The sequence below is a fragment of the Lissotriton helveticus genome, chromosome 4_2 (assembly GCF_964261635.1).
Source record: "Lissotriton helveticus chromosome 4_2, aLisHel1.1, whole genome shotgun sequence".
Lineage (NCBI taxonomy): Eukaryota > Metazoa > Chordata > Amphibia > Caudata > Salamandridae > Lissotriton > Lissotriton helveticus.
The window spans coordinates 89,828,386-89,848,832 of NC_136064.1; the positions used below are offsets into that span (position 1 = coordinate 89,828,386).

Consider the following 20,447-nt stretch of genomic DNA (forward strand, 5'->3'; position numbering starts at 1 on the left):
GCCTTTACCCTGATAACTTTTGGATTCTATCAACATGTTCTCTAAACATCAGATACTAGATAGTGTTTAGGTACATGTCGCTCTGACTCTCCAGACTTCAGTCTCTGCTCCTAGCGCAGAAGTCATAGCCCCCAGCTTCTTCCTAGTAACACGTCATTGTCAGTTTGCGCGCACCACTAGGTTAGAGGTCCCGGCTCCTTAGGTAGCCCCCTCCATGTTTCCGCCCCATTTATGACATATTCTGTTACGTTTACATCACATGTCTATGTATACGCCTCCTGTTACACCTACTTTCATCCTTATCTCTCGCGACTGTTACAGGCCCCACCCACTGTTACGCCTACTGTATGTACTGTAATGCAATTGTTTTAGTATATATACTTGTGTATTGTTATTAAAAGCCAGCGCGCTCATTCCAGATCCTGCCCGACAGCTGTCGGGGCCCCCCTGTTGGCTAGCCATCCCAGATCTTGCCCGTGCAGGTTGTCCTGTTCCTGTCCTTTATGCTGTATTAAACCTGCAAACTCCTACTACCTCGAATCTTGACTCTTATTTATTGAGCTATCTGTTATTGTTATATCCAGTCAAAAATAGAGGTATTATTTATTTATTTACCACACATGGCTTGGCAGTTCGGTCTGGACTGTTCCCATGAGGCACAGGGTCAAGACTGATTTGAATATGGCCATGTCTGAACTGGGGTGGCTTGGTGAGCAAACTAACGATGGATTAAGCCCAGATCTGTGACTGGGGGTGAATGTTTTGCCATTGTGCAACATTCCGTCCATCATCTTGTGTGTTTTGCAGGAATATTAATGAGGCATGTCTCTCAACTCATTTAGGAATCGCAAACAGTGTCTGAGGTACTGCCGTACATCAGGTTTTGCGACTCCCAACTTGCGAGTCGCTAAAAATTGCAATTTGCGAGTCACAAAACCTGCCAGTCGTACTTGTAGCCCCTAGTGTGTATTAAGGTTGAATATTGCCTGGAGCCAGCATATCACTTGCATGCAAGAAACGGGCGGAGTGATCTCAACCGGAGTTCCATGATTATATCTACATTTCCACTCTATGGGTCTACGTCACTCTTTCATTTTCCATTCCTATATTTCTGAATCTTCATCAGAAGCTAGTGTGGGCTATGCACATTGTCTTTGTGTACTTGGTTCCTGAAAGGTGAAAGGTCAGGGAGCACAAAATATGCAGTGTTGTCATACTCAGTAACACAGGCTTGAAACTGTCTGCACTGCTTACCCCGCTGCCTTTGAATTTGTGGCAGTTGTAGCTGTCCCTCGTGCCTCGCTCGTAGCGATATGTTGGTGGGAATGAGATCTCTTCCTCGTCTGAAATAAAACACAATACGCAAGCATTACAATGTCTACAACTTCTGTTGTCTCCTCTGGGAATAAATATAAGGTTATGTACACCCAAAAATTTGGAATTTAGGGCCTGATGTACAAAGTATTTTTCTGGTCGCAAAAGGCCCAATTTGAATTTGCATTTGTAATTCAGTGCTTGGAATGGACGTGTTTAGGGCATCCCTTCCAAATACTGAATCGATATGGTAAGTATTACTGTTTTGTGACCAAATTCCTGTCGCAAAACAGTAATACATTTCCACCAGTTTAAAACTTGTGGTAACCCATTCCCAAAAGAGAAGGGGCCCTTCCCATTAGAGAATGGAAATATTGTTTTTGAGAGCAAGCAGAAAAACTGACCGCATTAAAAAAAACAAGATTGCTTTATTAACAAGCACTAGCAAAGCCAATAGATCGCGCTATGTGAGAGCTACTGGCTTTGGGAATGTGTTTACTTTTAGCCATTATGTACACCAGTATGACTGCTGTATAGCATAACTATATGTTAGTGCTGTGGATTGGGGTGGGGTGGGTAGATTGGTAGACTGGACAATGTAGATTGGGTAGAGTGGGATGGGGTAGATTGGTATAGAGTGGAGTGGGGGTAGAATGGAGTAAAATGGAGTGGGGTGGATTGGGGTAGATTGGAGTGGGGTGAAGTGTGGCAGGTTGGAGTAGATTGGATTGGGGTAGATTAGAGTGAGGGAGTTAGGTAGTTGAGAATGGCAGATTACAGGGAGGTAGATTGGGGTTGAGTGGGTAGATTGGAGGGGAGTAGATTGAGGTAAATTAGAGTGGGGTAGATTGGAGTGGAGTAGATAGGAATGGGGTACAATGGGGTTCAGTGTAGTCGGATATATTGGGGTAGATTGGGGAAGAGTGGAGTGGAGTGGGGTGGATTAGGGTATATTGTAGTGAAGTGGGCTAGACTGGAGTGGAGTCTGTAAATGCGAGTGGAGTGGGGTAGATTGGACTGGGGTAGATTGGAGTATGGTAGATCGGATAAAGTGGAATGGGATATATTGGGGTAGATTGGAGTGGAGTGGGGTAGACTGGAGTGAAGAGGAATCGATTATAGTGGAGTGGGGTGGATTGGAGTGAGATAGATATAAATGGGGTAGTTCAGAGTGGGGTAAATTGGAGTGGAGTTGGCTAGAGTAATGTGGGGTAGATTGGGATGAGTGAGGTAGATTGGAGTGGCGTGTACTGGGTTAGGGTGGGTAGATTGGACTGGGGTAGATTGGGGAGACTAGAGTGGGGTAAATTGGAGTGGGCCATATTGGGTAGGGTAGCTTGGGGTGGAGGGGTGGATTGGAGTGACTTGGTAGATTGGAGTGAAGTGGGGTGGGGTAGTCTGCGTACTGTTGAATCTACTGGGTGGATTGGAGTGGGTAGACTGTAGTGGGGTAGACCTGGGTAGAGTGGAGTAGGGTAGATTGGAGTGGAGTTGGATAGACTGGGAAAGAGTGGAGTGGGGTAGATTGTAGTGGGTTGGATTTGAGTGCGGTAGATTGCAGTAGGGTGGGGTGGATTTGGGTAGAGTTGGGTAGATCGGAGTGGAATAGATTAGGATGGTAAATTGGGGAGGGATGGAGTAGAGTGGGTTAGATTGGAGTGGAGTGAGGTAGATTTGATTGGCGTGTGGTAGATTGGAGTGAAGTGGGATAGATTAGGGTAGGGTGGAGTGTGGCAGAGTGGAGTGGGGTAGATTGGGTGGATTGGAGTGTGGTAGACTGGAGTGTAGTGGGGTAGATTGTGGTAGATAGGAGTGGGGTAGTGTGTGGTAGATTGGAGTTGGTGAGAATGTGGTGGATTGGCGTAGATAAGGAGTCAGATAGTTTGCAGTGGAGTTTGGAGTGGGGTAAATTGGAATGGAGAGGGGTAAATTAGATAGAGTAGATTTCAGTGGAGTGTTGTAGATTGAAGTGGTGTGGGTTGGATTGAGGTACATTGGAGTGGGGTGCATTGGGGTACATTGGAGTGGGGTAGAGTGGAGTACACTGATGTAAATTGGAGCAGAGTGGGGTAGATCTGAGTGGGGTGGGGTAGATTAGGGTGGAGTGGGATCGTGTGGAGTAGGATGGGGTTGAATAGGTTAGATTGTGTGGAGTGGGGTAGATTGGGGTAGAGTGGTGTGGAGTAGAACGGAGTGGGATAGATTGTAGTGGAGTGGGGTAAATTGGAACAGATGGAATTCATTCCACGGTCCTCTTTCTGATTGTCCCCAAGATGTCTTTAGCAAGGCTTCTACCTCAAAAGCAATCACAGACGTGGTGGTCTGCTGACCTCAGGAGGGTGTCATCCCTGTGATGGCTGAGATTCCTAATGGGTCACAAACGGCGGCCTGCATCATTAAAATTCATGAGGTAGGTCAATTTGCGATAACAAGCCAAGGGAACCCCTCTAACGGGCAAATGAGATCTGGGAGTGAGAGGCGAACTAAACCGACGAAAATGAACAAGAAAAACACTCCCCTATGACCTATATTTCTTTTACAGGAGATTAAATCTGGTATGGGTATCAAAATGTACCATTCATCAGATATTTATAACATTACAATAACAATAACATTTATGAAGTCATATTTATTTTTTTCACAAACTTCTTTTTTCCTTTTTTTTTCAAATTACATGTACTAAATACCATTTTTGAAATAGATAAAACAACTTTTTTTTGCTTTTTTATAATAATGTATATACATTATGCGAAGTTTTAATATTTGCAAAAATCAGATTTAGTATTTTAAATTGTGCCGTTCACTCGTATATAGGAGCACTTACATGATCTCAGCCTACACTCCTGCATCCCCCGCATTTCGGGCCGGTCCTCAGACGATTTAGGTACTGAGACGGCCGGGCGAGGGGTTCAATTTTCAGCGGCCATCTTGGGCTGGGAGGAAGACAGTCGGGCAGGTGAGCTAGGAGCATAAAAGGGGCATTTCCGGCGGGGCTAAATCCTTGCTGTTTGTTCTCCCACCTCCTGAGGCGGAAGCTGGGAGGTTGCTGTCTTACACTCTCTGCTCTGTTTGCCTACTCTTCCCTGCTGTGCCACGTACTTTTAAAAAACACGAGTTTTAATATTTGCAAAAATCGTATTTAGTATTTTAAATTGTGCCGTTCACTCGTACATAGGAGCACTTACATGATCTCAGCCTGCACTCCTGCATCCCCCGCATTTCGGGCCGGTCCTCAGACGATTTAGGTACTGAGACGGCTAGGCGAGGGGTTCTATTTTCAGCGGCCATCTTGTCCTGGGAGGAAGACAGTCGGGCAGGTGAGCTAGGAGCATAAAATAGGACCTGCCGGACCTGCGCCGGAGTCGTGCCAGAGTCCTGCCCGTCTGCGCCCGTCCGCGCTACGGACGCGCTGAAGGCTGGGATGGATGTTGGTACTGTTGGACACGATTCAGAAAAGGGGGTGGTGATGAACAGAGTGTCTGAATTAAGCAGACCACTCTTACCCAGTCCAAAGATCAGGGCTTGATCCATCACCGTTATTTAGCTCACTGCCCCATCCCAGCTCAGAACCTGGCTATATGCAAATTAGTCTGTCCCTGGCCCAGTGCATCATGGGAACAGGGCAGACCAAACTACCAAGCCAATTCTTCACCAGAAAGGAGACAAGCTACCGGGGACCGGTTTCTGGCATTTCAGCCTCGTCGGCCCGGCTTGCTTGAATCCTGATGGAGCAGTGAGCAAGGGACTCATGTCTGAGTATACCCTGCCACACCTATAGTGGCCAAAAACGATTCAGAAAAGGGGGTGGTGATGAACAGAGTGTCTGAATTAAGCAGACCACTCTTACCCTGTCCAAAGATCAGGGCTTGATCCATCACCGTTATTTAGCTCACTGCCCCATCCCAGCTCAGAACCTGGCTATAAAGTAAAGTAAAGTCCACATTTGTAAAGCGCACAATCACCCGTAAGGGTCTCTAGGCGCTGGGGGCCATCGGGAAGATTAAGCGAGCTATTGCCCAGAGTCACATGGTGCTGGGCTAACCTGCCGCCGGAGCCGGGGATCGAACCGTGGTCCCCAGATTCCAGCGTCAGTCGCCCTGGCCGCGGCGCCAGAACCTGGCTATATGCAAATTAGTCTGTCCCTGGCCCAGTGCATCATGGGAACAGGGCAGACCAAACTACCAAGCCAATTCTTCACCAGAAAGGAGACAAGCTACCGGGGACCGGTTTCTGGCATTTCAGCCTCGTCGGCCCGGCTTGCTTGAATCCTGATGGAGCAGTGAGCAAGGGACTCATGTCTGAGTATACCCTGCCACACCTATAGTGGCCAAAAACGATTCAGAAAAGGGGGTGGTGATGAACAGAGTGTCTGAATTAAGCAGACCACTCTTACCCAGTCCAAAGATCAGGGCTTGATCCATCACCGTTATTTAGCTCACTGTCCCATCCCAGCTCATAACCTGGCTATATGCAAATTAGTCTGTCCCTGGCCCAGTGCATCATGGGAACAGACCAAACTACCAAGCCAATTCTTCACCAGAAAGGAGACAAGCTACCGGGGACCGGTTTCTGACATTTCAGCCTCGTCGGCCCGGCTTGCTTGAATCCTGATGGAGCAGTGAGCAAGGGACTCGTGTCTGAGTATACCCTGCCACACCTATAGTGGCCAAAAACGATTCAGAAAAGGGGGTGGTGATGAACAGAGTGTCTGAATTAAGCAGACCACTCTTACCCAGTCCAAAGATCAGGGCTTGATCCATCACCGTTATTTAGCTCACTGCCCCATCCCAGCTCAGAACCTGGCTATATGCAAATTAGTCTGTCCCTGGCCCAGTGCATCATGGGAACAGGGCAGACCAAACTACCAAGCCAATTCTTCACCAGAAAGGAGACAAGCTACCGGGGACCGGTTTCTGGCATTTCAGCCTCGTCGGCCTGGCTTGCTTGAATCCTGATGGAGCAGTGAGCAAGGGACTCGTGTCTGAGTATACCCTGCCACACCTATAGTGGCCAAAAACGATTCAGAAAAGGGGGTGGTGATGAACAGAGTGTCTGAATTAAGCAGACCACTCTTACCCAGTCCAAAGATCAGGGCTTGATCCATCACCGTTATTTAGCTCACTGCCCCATCCCAGCTCAGAACCTGGACACGGCCAGGTTAGTCACTACTACGATCTCCACATGCTAACTGCTCTAAAACCTCCCGCTAAGAGTTGTCATCATACGCTCACCCCGGAGCTGCTTCTCAATAATCTCTTGTGTCACTGCTATGAGAGAAATTCTATCTCATCCTATCGTACTTCCCACTACAAGCGCGCTTGGCCTGAGAAATCTGAGCCCCCCTTGCCAGTCACTGAGGACGGGTTCCTTATCAACGCCAGGTCACTAGTCAAAAACAACCTGACCTTTAGGGACTTTATCTCTGAAAGAAACCCTGCATGGGTATTTGTCACCGAGACCTGGGCCTCTGAGTTCTCTGGCCCTGAATTATTAAACGCTATCCCTGAGGGATACTCCCTGGCTAGAATGGATAGGCAGGTCCGGAGAGGGGGGGTCTTGGAATACTTCACAGAACATCGATAAAATGTCACATCGAACATTTCTCTATACTGCCTTTTCAGGCTATGTACTTTGTACTTAGCCCCATATCTACTATCTCCTTCACGGGCATCTTGATCTACAGGCCTCCGGGACCTAGATCTAGTTTTGGCTATGATCTATCTCAAGTTCTGGAACCTTGTATGGATAAGACCAACCTCACTATCCTAGGGGATTTCAATTTTCATCTGGAGGATTACACCTCCAGAGATACTATCCATTTGTTGGACTCTATGGCCTCTTGTGGTTTGACACAAACTGTGATAGGGCCTACACATTCTGCGGGACACACTCTGGATGGAGTCTTTTCGAATGACCCTAGAATAAAGATAGGGACCCCCCTTCCTTTGTCCTGGACTGATCACTTGACTGTCCCCTTTGCCTTCTCCTTTTTTCCTCCCAATGTCGTGCAGGGAGTCCCTAGCAGATGGAAATTAAGGAGAAATCTGAGGGGGATAAATAACGAAACTCTGGCACCCCTGTTGCCTAGTCCCACATCTCCTTCCATCATGGGAACAGACACCTCGGCCCTGGCGCTTAATAATGCTATTGCCAAAGCCATTGATACTCTGGCCCCGCTGAAACAGCACTACATTGCTAGGAAGCGTCCCACAGCTCCCTGGTTTTCAGATGCTCTCAGAATGCTTAGGCAGGTCTACAGAAAGCAGGAGAGGCTTTGGAGACTCCACTTTGATCCTCTTGAAAAAGACATCCACAAGAGACTGCTTAAGGAGTATAAAGCCGCGGTGCTGGCAGAAAAGAAAATCCACTTTACCAGGATCACCTCTTCCCTCAACTCCCCTCGGGAGCTATTCAAGATTGTGGACTCTCTGTGTGCCCTTCAATCACCCGATCCTATTGAGACCTCACAGAACCTTTGTGATCAAATCTCTACCTACTTTCACGAGAAGATTTCCAACATTTATGCAGGCCTAGAAACTCTCAACCATGACCTAGGGCCCCCCTCTGACTTGGAGACCTTTTTACCAACCGCAATCTCCATTGCACCACAGGGCGGTTATCTTTCTGACTTCCCCTTACTTACCTTAGAACAAATGAATCTGCTTCTGGACAGCCTGAAGTCAGGATCCCCTCTTGACCCTTGCCCTCTTAAAATTTATAAACAATGCAGGGATACCCTACTCCCTCCTTTCCTAGAGGTGATCAATCAGGCCATCCTCGAGGGAGTTTACCCGAAGCCTTGGAAATTGGCCATCGTCAAGCCCCTTCTTAAGAAACCTACCTTAGATCCAGGAGTTCTTAAACATTTTCGCCCAATCTCCTTGCTTCCTGCCCCAGCTAAAATATTGGAAACTCATTTAAATTCCCATCTCAGTGCTTTTTTAGATCACTCTAGCCTTCACGACTCGTCCCAACATGGTTTTCGTAAGGCCCACAGCACCGAGTCCGCCCTGACAGTTGTCGCTAACTCCATACGTGCGAAGGTCGACAGTGGCCAGACTACTTTACTGAAGAAGACCCTTTTGTAAGGACTACTACCCTACGCATCTTTTGGGTCGAAACGTAGACCATAATATCTTCACCAACTCCCACCCCAAGCTAGACCAAAGCAGCTGAAGGCGAGCTAGGTGGTCTACACTACTAAAATTCTGGACTCTAGACGAGCGTAATACTGTGGGCCTTGTTTCAAGGAACCACATGAACACTGTTTTTCAAGTTATGATGAATACTTGTCACGAATGATTCTGACTATTTCCCTAATCCTACTTTATCCCTGGCACTTTCCCTCACTTCACCCCCCTTCCATGTTGTGCATGTGGGCACATATACATAAATTTTGTTGAAATTTGTTGATGAAATCCAACCAATGAAAGGTAACAATGCAATTTTGAAATAAATCTTTTTGCATCCATTTATTTGTTTCTTTGTAATAAGTGTATGAAACTGTAATCACTTGTTCTTTGTCTGGGACCCCTCTCCCGTATATCTCATATTCACCCAGGTCCCTTGACTTTACTGGGTCTAACCCTCTTTGTGTAATACTTTACTGGTCCTGCTCGACCTGACCGCCGCCTTCGACACTCTGTCTCCTACCATTCTGGCCGGGCGTCTGCAGGAAATTGGAGTGGATGGACCAGCGCTGAGTCTTTTAACATCTTTTTTGACTCAGCGCGAACAAAGGGTCAAGTTGGGTGACCATCTTTCCCCCGTTAAGCCTGTGCAGTGTGGGGTTCCCCAGGGCTTGTCCCTGAGCCCCACACTCTTTAACATATATGTAACACCGCTTGCCAGGCTTATCAGATCCTTTGGTCTGGAAGTCGTATCCTATGCTGACGACACGCAGATCATGGTCTCCATCTCACAGTCCGCCGATATTACTGCCCTAAATTTCAAAGCTTGCATGAAGGCAGTAGCGGAATGGATGGTAAGAAACTATCTCAAACTTAATGGGGAGAAAACGGAGGTGATCATCTTTGGAGGAAAGCAGGAGATCCGGTCGGCAGACTGGTGGCCTTCTGCCCTTGGCACTTGCCCCACACCTACTCAGTCAGCTCGGAATCTGGGCATCATCTTTGATTCCTCGCTTTCCTTTGATAAACAAGTCAGCAGGACGGCCTCAACCTGCTGCGGGGTTTTGCAAGTCCTGAGGAAAATTGTACATTACCTGTCAATCGAAGCCCGCAAACAGGTCACAGTAGCCCTCATAGCCTCCCGCCTGGACTACTGTAATGTACTCTACCAGGGAATCTCCAAACATCTTGTCCAGCGTCTCCAAATCCTGCAAAATGCGGCTGCAAGGTTTGTTGTGGATGCCCTAGGTGCTCATCAGGCTCAGCCATTAGTAAAGACCTGCATTGCTTCCTATGCAAGCCAGGATTGACTTCAAGACCATGTGCCTTACCCATCTCGCCCTGCATGGGCTCAGGGCAGAAGACATTAGGCCTCTTGTGTCTCACTATGTCCCTAGCAGGGTCCTTCGCTCAGCTAACAAAAACCTGCTTGTAGTTCCCAGAATCCTTAAGGCAAGATGGGGCGGGCGTGCTTTCTCCTCACTTGCTCCGAGGATGTGGAACACCCTTCCTGCGGAACTTAGGGAGCAGCCCTCTGACTCTCTGTTTCGGAAGGCCTTGAAGACCTGGCGTTTCAGGGAAGCGTACCCTTAACTGGCACCTGTCTTTTTCCACTCATTCAGCTTTTTCCATCACTAGCGCCTTGACGCCTTCGGGTAAAGTTGCGCTCTACAAGGCTACTTTCATTCATTCATTCATTTGAACAGTTAATCATACAATATTAAATACAAAATAAGTGACCCCATTACATAACAAACCTTCTATTCAACTTATACATTCCTCACAATCGTTCACATTCATACAAGACACTTGTACACATCTGGATTTTTGGGGGAAAAACAAAAGATGCCATTTCCACCAAGATGTACAAAAACAACAATGAGGTCTGGACACACGAGGTCACTTTGCGACCCAAAAGGAATCCCTAAATGAAACACAATGAGCTTCATGCATTAGGAATATCGATTTCCTAATAGATATTTGGTATAAATCGTAATTAGGAAATTAGTATTCCTAATGTTTGTACATTTAGCAGTTTTGTTAGTCTCCAGGGGAGAGTTTAAAAAAAAAAAAATCAAAACTAATTAACCTACTGGTAGAACAAAAATTCCTCATATGTACATTTCTTGAATCTACTAGGATATTAGTTCCGTACTTCAAGTTGAATTCATTGCAATTGGATTATATAATCAATGTGCTCAGAAAATCCACTCTATAGTTTCAAGAATCTTTCACCACCAATAAAATTCAATTAACTGTCAGAGAAATCTAATACCCTAGGGAATCAATTTAGTAATCAGTCAGGGCAATCAAGCATAACTTCTGTCTATTTTTAATTTGATCAAATATTTTCTCTACTAAGGGTATTTGCAACTAAGTGTGGGAGACGGAACTCATTACACTACTTCAAATAACCATGATTAGGAATCCTTCATTCATAATCAAAACTATTATCAAATCAAATCAAATCATGGGATATTTATATAGCGCACATATCACTCGAAAGTCTCATGGCGCTGGTGGATGACTCTGAGATAAACTTGATTTGGTGCAGTTAGATGTCAAACAGCCATGTCTTTAACTTCCTACAAAAACAGTTATGATCGTTTATGGTGCGTAGATGTAAGGGCAGTTTGTTCCAGAACGCCGGGGCAAGGAAGGAGAAAGATCTCGCTCCGTTTGTGGTAGTACGAATTCTGGGAGATGCGAGAAGTGCTAGGGTACTAGATCTCAAAGTTTAGCCAGGTTGGTACCAGCTTAACTTTTTGGCCCAAAAGCCCGGACCTTTTACGTACATATTCTTATGCGTTAAGCAGAGAATCTTGACATCTATTTGTTTTCTCACAGGTAGCCAGTGTAGGAGTTTCAAGTTGGGTGTCGATGGAGATCTTGGATTGAGTACTAACCTGGCTGCGGTGTTCTGCTGAACCTGCATCCTTGAGAGAAGGTTTTCATTTATGGATGGCAACAGGGTGTTCCTGTAGTCCATACGGTTTACAATCAATCCCTGGACTAGGGGTCTTCTTGCCTCCGATGGAATCCATTTAGAAACTTTGCGCAAATTACGCATAATGCCAAAGCAGGAGCTAATTGTCCTATTGACCTGGTCTTTCATTGACAGTTTATTATGATGGGGACCCTTTCCTTTGAGCATACAGAAATCTAATTGGAAGTGAGCCCTGTATCTCAATGGGTTGTGGCCATTTAAATCACTCCACATTTCAATAGTTGGATATTTAGGTAAAGTTTTTGTGAAGAATTAGTTTCCTCAAATCCTGGAGACATTGAGAAGCAAATGTGTTTCACTTTTTGTGCACTGGCAGACACCTTGTGTGTTTACATCTCTAGATGCAAACGAGTGAGTGTTATTATGTTACTGCAGACAATGTAAGTCACACAGAGGGTCCAACGGTTTCTTACTGAATCGAAGGAAGACTTTGTTTTTCTCTCTCTCCATGTTCAGCTGGTCCAAGGCCATCAATATGTCAAACTCCTTCTTGTTCACATGGTTTAAGACATCCTGAAAGGAGAAAAGAAGCTGCTTAACCTGCATGATACCTTGAGGAGGACAGCTCTCCCTCTTCCCACCTTCCCCAGAGTGGATGTAACGCCTGCAATGTACATTATGCAGTCAAAAGTTTGGAGATAATAATGTCCTTCCTAATTTCTTTGCTAAGCTACTTGTAACCACTGTCCATAAAAGTCATATATTGGGCGTTAGCAAAGAATGATAAAATACTAGTAATTTAGTATTGCAAATCTATGAAACCACCGAATGATATTAGTATACACTGTTAAAATTAAATTGGAAACAATCACATCAGCCCTTGCTAAGGAAACAGTAAGGCAACACCTTAACGCCTAGGAAAAACCTTAAAGAAATCACCATGAAAGATCTAATTGCACTACAAACGTAAACAGTTGCATCACATACCAACATATAAAAAAGAAACAGCTAAGGGGCCAATTATGATGCCGTAGAAAATGACTCAGACCCACGGTCGAAGCCGTTCCTGAGGTATCGTAATCAGCCGTTTGGATTAATTTCTGACCGACCCATTTGGTTGGAGTCGGTCGGAAATGGCTTCCGATGGGCTCGGAGAGCCCGCCTGCAATCCGGAAACCCTTCTGCAATCCCAGGGGCGGCTCTTTCCACCTGCGGGATTACAATGTTGGATTCCAACAGTCTTTCCGTGCCGGCCTTCTGAGGTCGGTCGGTCCCAGTACCCAATCGATGTCGGGCGGACTCAGGTCCGTCCGACATCAAAATCGGCCCCTAGGTGTTCTAGCTCCTTTTTTTATTGGATATAAACAATTTAAGATTCAGTCCACACAAAGCAACCGAGAGTACAACTACACACTACTCTGCGTCGAACACAGACCTAAATAGAGACACAAGGGTACAATGGACTAGTGGTCAGGCAATGAAATGATCAGAAAATGAAGAAAAGCAACCTGTCAATCCAAAATGCTTACAGCATAACATAATTTATGACCTGCCTGGCATTTTCTACATGATCATAGTAAAATGTTGGCATTAACACTTTTTAACCCCACAACTGAATCTCATTGTTAAACTGCTACCACTGCTTGCATTTAGCTAACTGAAAGCAGATGGATGGGATAATGTGTGTTTTTGAGCTGTTATCTCTGTGTAGGTGACCTACATACAGAAGAAATGTGATTGGTTTTCCTTTTCTCACTCCCTCAAGTAAACCAGTGACCTTGTGTTTTCTTAGACCATCCCATGCTTCTGCTGTTTTAGTGATATAATTCACAATGCTTTAATAGTGTCCCTCAAAGGCATCCTATAGTATCTTCATGTTAGGTTTTATAGTGTTCCCCTTTACCTTGTAATTAGCTGCTCAGCCACTGTGTGTGGTCTGTGTGGAATGTTGACATGAGTGGAAGGTTTGGGAAAGCTTGGGTCTAAAGATACAGAGGTTTGAACGAATCATAAACTTAATACACAATTAGCTATTTTGATCATCCCAGCTCTAAACCACACATTGTTGATGCAATCTAGTAAGTGACAGGTCAACTCCAATTGGGAACTGAGTATATATTGTACAAAGGCAGTGTTGCCCATGTTGTTCAGCCTCCATACGTTACATTGACCAAAATAGTTTTGTTTAAAGAGCATTTTTGGAGTTACAGCTTGGACAAGAAGTTATTCAAACTAAATCATACCACCTGCAATGTATAAAGGTCACATAAAAAATACATAATATGGCAACCGAAAAGGCAATCTTGCTCTTCAACGTATATGCCCCTCCTGGCCAGAATGAAGATCTAACGTTTGTGGAGATAATGGAAACCATTGCGCAGATAGTAGAGGACCAATTACATATTCCATACATAATAGCAGGTGACTTGAATGGCAAAATTTCTAATCTTGAAATTAGAAAATGGGCTGAATTATATAAAGAGGAATCTGTTGAATTTTCAGCCCCGCAATTCCCTAAAGGTTCGAAATCCGATAAAAGAGGAAAACTACTATTATCAATATTGCCAACTGTAAATGGTGCAATCTTGAATGGCAATTTGGAAGGCGATATCCCTGCATCTTTCACTAGACGGGGTAATGGAAGTCCATCCATTATAGACTACATCATCTGTAGTATGAATCTACTGGAGACTGTTACCCACCTACAAGTAAAGCTAAGTCAAGAGAGCGACCATGCGCTGATGAATTTAACTACGGAATGGAACCCTCAAACTGCACTAGATGGGCAGTTAATTTTTCATAAAAGTTCTGTCTTGATAAATGGAGATCAGAGAAGAATTTTCTGGAGCTCTAAAATTCTGGACAGAATATCGACATTGATTGAGCACACTGATCTCCTAACAACAATTTTCTCGGAGGATCCAATAGAGAACTTTGAACACATGATTAATGAGCTTAGGAATTTTCTATTGGACAAATTACATCATGCTCCCTCAGGAGTCAACAGGTGGAATAATCAAAATTTCAATAAAAACAACCAAAATTCCATTACGAAGAAAAATCTGAACAAACTCATTCGTGTCCATTGGAATGCCTCTATATCTACTGAGAAAGAAATTAATAAACTAAAAAACAAACTCAGGAGAGAGAAGCTAAGAAATAAAAAAGATATTCAAGACCGCAATTGGATTGACATTCAAGTAGCAGTAAAAGACTCTAATCAACGCAAATATTGGTCCCTCATAGCAAAATTAACAGGGACGAAAAAGAAACTTCAACCAATACCTGTCCCCCCAAAGGAGTGGGAAACTTATCTCACTGATTTGTACAAAGCAAACCTGACTATATCAGACGGGAAAAGTTCGGAAAAAAGTAAAAGTGAAGCTAAAGTCGACTTACAATCTCTTAGAGTTACGGCTATTTCAGTGGAAAGGACAATCAAAAAAGCAAGAAAAACAGGTGCCTCTGGCCCAGATCAGATCCCTATAAAGATTTATCAAACAAATCCAAGGGAATGGGGTAAATCGTTATCGGATCTATTTAATTTTATCCTCAAAATCGGACAAATACCTAAATCCTGGCAGGGGAGTACGATTATCCCAATATATAAAAAGGGGAGCAAGACAACTGCCGGAAACTATAGACAAATTGCGTTAATGGACGCTGCGGGTAAAATCTTTGCAGCAGAAGTTCTACAAAGACTAAAGGACTGGGCTTTTTCACTGGACAAAATTCCAATGTTTCAAGCTGGCTTTAGGCCAAAACATTCGGTTACAGATAACATTGCTGTTATCCAAACAATATTAGATAAATATGTAACAGAAAAATCACAGTCGGTATACGCAGTGTTCATTGATTACTCGACTGCGTTCGACCGTGTCGATCGACCAACCTTATGGCATAAACTCAGGGAACTTGGAATTTCAGAACAACTACTGCAAACCATCGTGAATCTCCACACCAATACCTGGTGTCAGGTACAAATGGGGGGAGAAAAGGGCCTAACAAAAAGGATACAAACAGCCAATGGTCTAAAGCAAGGGTGCTTACTGGCACCATTATTATTTTCCTTATATCTCAGCGACCTGCCTGAACAGTTACAGCAGGGCCTATGTTTATCACCTAAAATTGCTAAGCAAAGCATACAAGTACTAATGTATGCCGACGACATAGTAATGCTTGACTTAACCCCTTTCGGTTTACAAAACTCTCTGGATATACTCCATGCATATTCAAAAGCAAACTTTTTAACCCCGAATTTAAGCAAAACACAAATTGTGGTTTTTTCAAAGAAGAAACTTAGAAACAAATACAGTTGGAATTTAGGTGGAAGAAAAGTAGAAGTAGTGAACGAGTATCCGTATCTTGGCAGGATACTATCAAAGAACATCTCTAATGCAAAACATATTAAAAATCTAATGAGGAAATCTGATGTTCACACTGAGGCCCTTTTAAGACTCTACCGTTCCACTGGAAGTCGGCACTTCTCTTCTCTAATTAAAATTTATAAAGTAAAAATTCCACCAGTACTATCATATGCAACAGAGTATATCCCGATAAAACAGTGGACCTACATGGACCGCAAAGAGGGGAAAATCTTAAGAAAAATAATGAAGGTCTCTGATTCTGTACCTGTTCAGGCATTACGTTTGGAGTTCTCGATTACAAGTTCTTTCGCCACAGCAGTAGCCAATGTAATCAGGTGGAGCTACAATCTACTCAAAGCAAAGGAGGGCACATTAAGACACCTATTGAAAAAGGAAGTCTTTAATAGTGAAACAAGAAACCAGACCTTCTTAAACAATATGAAAATTATATTCCAAATGGCAGAAATCACCACGGATATTCTATGCAGTTGGTCAGCAGCTCAATTGAAACTGTTTCTAAGATGTTACACCCCGAAACTAAGCTATAAATTAGACTATGACCACTGCAAAAAACTGAAAACATATAAATCCTTCGTGGACTCTTTGGAATATAAGCAAATTCAACCATACATCAGGTATTCCCTGACTCATGGTGTAAGGAGGACAATCACTATGCTAAGACTGGGTATCCTACCAGTATCAACTTACACAGCAAGGTCAAGTCAAGTCAGAGAATTTATATAGCGCACTACATACCCAGGGGGTCTCAAGGCGCTTAGAAAGAGGGGGAGTATTACTTGTCAAATATCCATGTTTTAAGTTGCTTTCTGAATGCTAGGTGGTTCTGGGTAAGGCGAAGGTAAGCGGGGAGTGAGTTCCATGTTTTAGCAGCCAGGTATGAGAAGGATCTGCCTCCCATGGTGGTCTTGTTGATGCGAGGTACAGAGGCGAGGGCTTGGCTGGAAGAACGTAGTTGGCGGGAGGGGGTGTAGAAGGACAGTCGTGAGTTGAGGCATTCTGGTCCGATGTCGTAGAGTGTTTTGTGTGCGTGGGTTAGCAGTCGGAAAGTGATCCTCTTATTGACGGGTAGCCAGTGGAGGTCTTTAAGGTGACCAGAGATGTGTTCGTTGCGTGGGATGTCTAATATGATCCTGGCTGAGGCGTTTTGGATTCGTTGGAGTTTCTTCTGGAGTTTAGCGGTAGTGCCTGCGTAGAGGGTGTTTCCGTAGTCCAGTCGGCTCGTGACCAGAGCATGGGTGACTGTTTTCCTTGTTTCGGTGGGGATCCAGCGAAATGTTTTTCTGAGCATGCGAAGAATGTTGAAGCAGGAAGAGGATACGGCGCTGACTTGTCTGTTCATTGAGAGTGAAGAATCCAGGATGACGCCTAGGTTCCGTGCGTGGTCTGTCGGGATGGGTGCTTTTCCGAGGGCTTCCGGCCACCAGGAGTCGTCCCATGCAGAGGGGGATGTACCTAAGATGAGGACTTCTGTTTTGTCTGAGTTCAGTTTCAGATGGCTTTGTTTCATCCATTCGGCAACTTCTTTCATTCCTTCGTGTAGGTTAGTTTTGGCGGTGCTGGGGTCATTGGTGAGAGAAAGGATTAGTTGAGTGTCATCCGCGTAAGAGATGATGTTGAGGTTGTGTTGGCGGGCGATGGCCGCGAGGGGGCTCATGTATACGTTGAAGAGGGTGGGGCTGAGAGAGGATCCTTGTGGTACGCCACAGATGACTTCAGTGGCCTCGGACTTGAATGGTGGGAGGCGGACTCTCTGGGTTCTTCCGGTGAGGAACGAGGTGATCCATTCAAGTGCTTTTCCCTGGATTCCGATGTTATTGAGGCGTTGTAAAAGGGTGCTGTGGCAGACTGTATCGAATGCTGCAGAGAGGTCGAGGAGGATGAGGGCGACTGTGTCTCCATTGTCCAGTAGAGTTCGAATGTCGTCTGTTGCTGCGATGAGGGCGGTCTCAGTGCTGTGTTTTGCTCGGAAGCCAGATTGTGAGGAGTCGAGGGATTTGTTGGCTTCGAGGAAGGCGGCGAGCTGGTTGTTGACAGCTTTCTCGATGACTTTGGCCGGGAATGGAAGGAGCGAGATGGGGCGGTAATTTTTGAGTTCGGTGGGGTCCGCTGTGGGTTTTTTCAGAAGGGCGGTGAGTTCAGCGTGTTTCCAGTCTTCCGGGAAGGTGGCGGAGTTGAAGGAGCAGTTGATGACTTCTCGGAGGTGCGGTGCTATGACGGAGTCTGCTTTGTTGAAGATGTGGTGAGGACATGGGTCTGTGGGGGATCCTGAGTGGATGGAATTCATCAGGCGGATTGTGTCCTCAGTGGAGATTGGGTTCCAGTCGTTAAGGGTGTTCACGGGGGGAGAATGTTCAGCAAATGGTAGGGTGGGTTGGTTTCCGGGTTGGTTGTCGAAACTGTTGTGGATGTCTGCAATCTTGTTGTGGAAGAATGAGGCTAGGGAGTCGCAGAGGGCTTGAGAGGGGGTGATGTCGTTGGAGTTGGCCGAGGGATTGGAAAATTCCTTGACGATGTTGAAAAGTTCCTTGCTGTTGTGGGCGTTGTTGTCAAGTCGATCCTTGAATGTTGTTTTCTTGGCCTTTCGGATTAGTTGGTGGTGAGTGCGGGTGGCGTGTTTGAAGGCGTCCTTGGTGCTAGTGGTTGGGTCTTTTTTCCAGGCCTTTTCAAGGGAGCGGCAGAGTTTCTTGGACTTCTTAAGATCATCGTTGAACCATGAGGCCTTTTTGCTGCCAGGTTTGCTTTGACGTTTCTTCAGTGGTGCTAAGGTGTCGGCGGTGTTGGATAACCATAGGGTGAGGTTGGCGGCGGCTTCGTTTGCGTTAGAAGAGTGGGCTGGGGTGTTTAGAAGGAGCGATGCGGAGATCTGGTCCGTGGTGATTTTGTTCCAGTTTCTTTGCAGAGTTGGTTGGAGGTGGTTGGTGGGTTTTGGTTTGTTGTAGGTGAAGTGAACGCATCTGTGGTCGGTCCAGAGGAGATCCGTAGTGTGGCTGAAGGAGACATGATTGCTGGAGGTGAAGATGGGGTCGAGTGTGTGACCTGCGATGTGGGTGGGGGAAGTGACCAGTTGTTTAAGTCCGAGGTTGGCGAGATTGTCCAAGAGGGTGGTGGTGTTGCGGTCGTTGATCTTTTCAAGGTGAAAGTTGAGGTCTCCTAGAAGGATGTAGTCTTTGGAGGGGAGCGCGTGAGGAGTGATGAAGTCCGTGATGTCTTCACTGAATTTTGCGCGGGGTCCTGGTGGTCTGTAGAGGAGGGTGCCTCTGAGTGTGGTCTTGGGGTCGATGTGGATCTGGAAGTGAAGGTGTTCGGAGTTAGCGAGGTTGGCGTCAGAGCTGGTTGAGATGCGGATTGATTTCTTATGGACGATAGCGATTCCTCCTCCTGTGTGGCCGGTACGGTCCTTGCGTGTGATCTTATAGTCTTCAGGGATGGCAATGGTGATGTCTGGGGCGGAGGAAGCGTTCATCCAAGTTTCAGTTAGGAAGGCGACGTCTGGAGAGATGGTGTCTAGTAGATTCCATATGTCAATGGCGTGTCTGTGGACCGATCGAGTGTTGAGAAGGATGCACTGTAGGTGGTTGGGGTCAGGAATCTGTGTTGTGGTCGTAGCGGAGATGTTGTCGGTGCCGATGAATTTGCAGGAGTAGCAGGAGAATGGTCCATGGGTGTGTCCAGGAGCGGCTTGGACGCAGTTGGGGGCGCGACCGGGGTTAAGGGCTAGGAGGGTGGCGGCATCGTAGGTAGTGCGGGAGGGCTGGGCAGCGCGAGGGGCAGGGGGTCTGGAGCTGGGCGCGGTCCAGGTGCGGACGGGCGTAGACGGGCTTACCTTTGGCGCACCTTCGGCGCGGATTGGGCGCGGTCGCTGCGCGTGAACGCTGCGCGCATGGGCTACTGTCATATATGGATGGTGGGAAGGGGGAGGGGCGAGGGCGGCTCAGCTGGGAGGCGTGGCGGGCTCAAGGGAACAACAACAACAACAGAATCAAAATGGAGGGGAGGGCAGAGCAGGGCGCCGGGGGATAATACACGAGGTCAATTACACAATGCGCCTGTAAATATTGGAGCGAGCAAGCAGGCATCCGGTAAAGCAGTGACCAGGCGGTGAAAAGCGCTAATGAGTCCTGGCGCTGTTTAAATTAATAAATACACGCTGAAACGCTATGGAATCCTTGCGCTATGTAAATAGATAAGAAAAACAACACTGAAATGCTATGAAGTTCTGGCGCTCTTTAAATAAATAAATAAATGAGCAACACTTCGTCAAAAGCAGGTTTGCAGTACGATACCGCCTTTAGCAGCAAGCAGGCAGGGGAGCGACCACTCGAGGCAGGAGCGAGGAGTGGATCAAGGTGGTCGCCAGGAAGATCACTCCTATGCCCCCTGTGTGAAGGGGGAGATCAAGATATTGAGCACTTGCTGTTTGCGTGTCCCAACATAAATGTAACTACTGCACGCACTAGATATCTTGCCCCGATCTATCAAACTTGTAGAATTGTCAAAGTGAGTGAACTATTGCAGTTATGTAAATATCCGTCAAATGAATTTGTTTGCCATAACTTCTTTAAGTTTTTAAAATCTTTTTTACCATTGTATTGATTATATGCGAAATTTATCTTTTCTCTTTTTTGTAAATTGTATATTTGTGGTCCTCTATAGAGTACCAATACAAAT

The 20,447-nt window shown here is 45.8% G+C and overlaps 1 protein-coding gene across 2 annotated transcripts in view; it reads right to left on the minus strand.

Annotated features, from left to right (window-relative positions):
• Positions 1 to 20,447, minus strand: part of LOC144752052 (phosphatidylinositol 3,4,5-trisphosphate 5-phosphatase 2-like) — a 598,959-nt gene that overhangs the window by 139,130 nt on the left and 439,382 nt on the right. For both annotated transcript variants that reach the window (XM_078640002.1, XM_078640003.1), the window contains exons 17-18: positions 11,865 to 11,964; positions 1,255 to 1,343 (exon numbers count right to left, since the gene is read on the minus strand). In XM_078640002.1, coding sequence (XP_078496128.1) covers positions 1,255 to 1,343; positions 11,865 to 11,964 — 189 coding nt within the window. The remainder of the gene's footprint in view (positions 1 to 1,254; positions 1,344 to 11,864; positions 11,965 to 20,447) is intronic.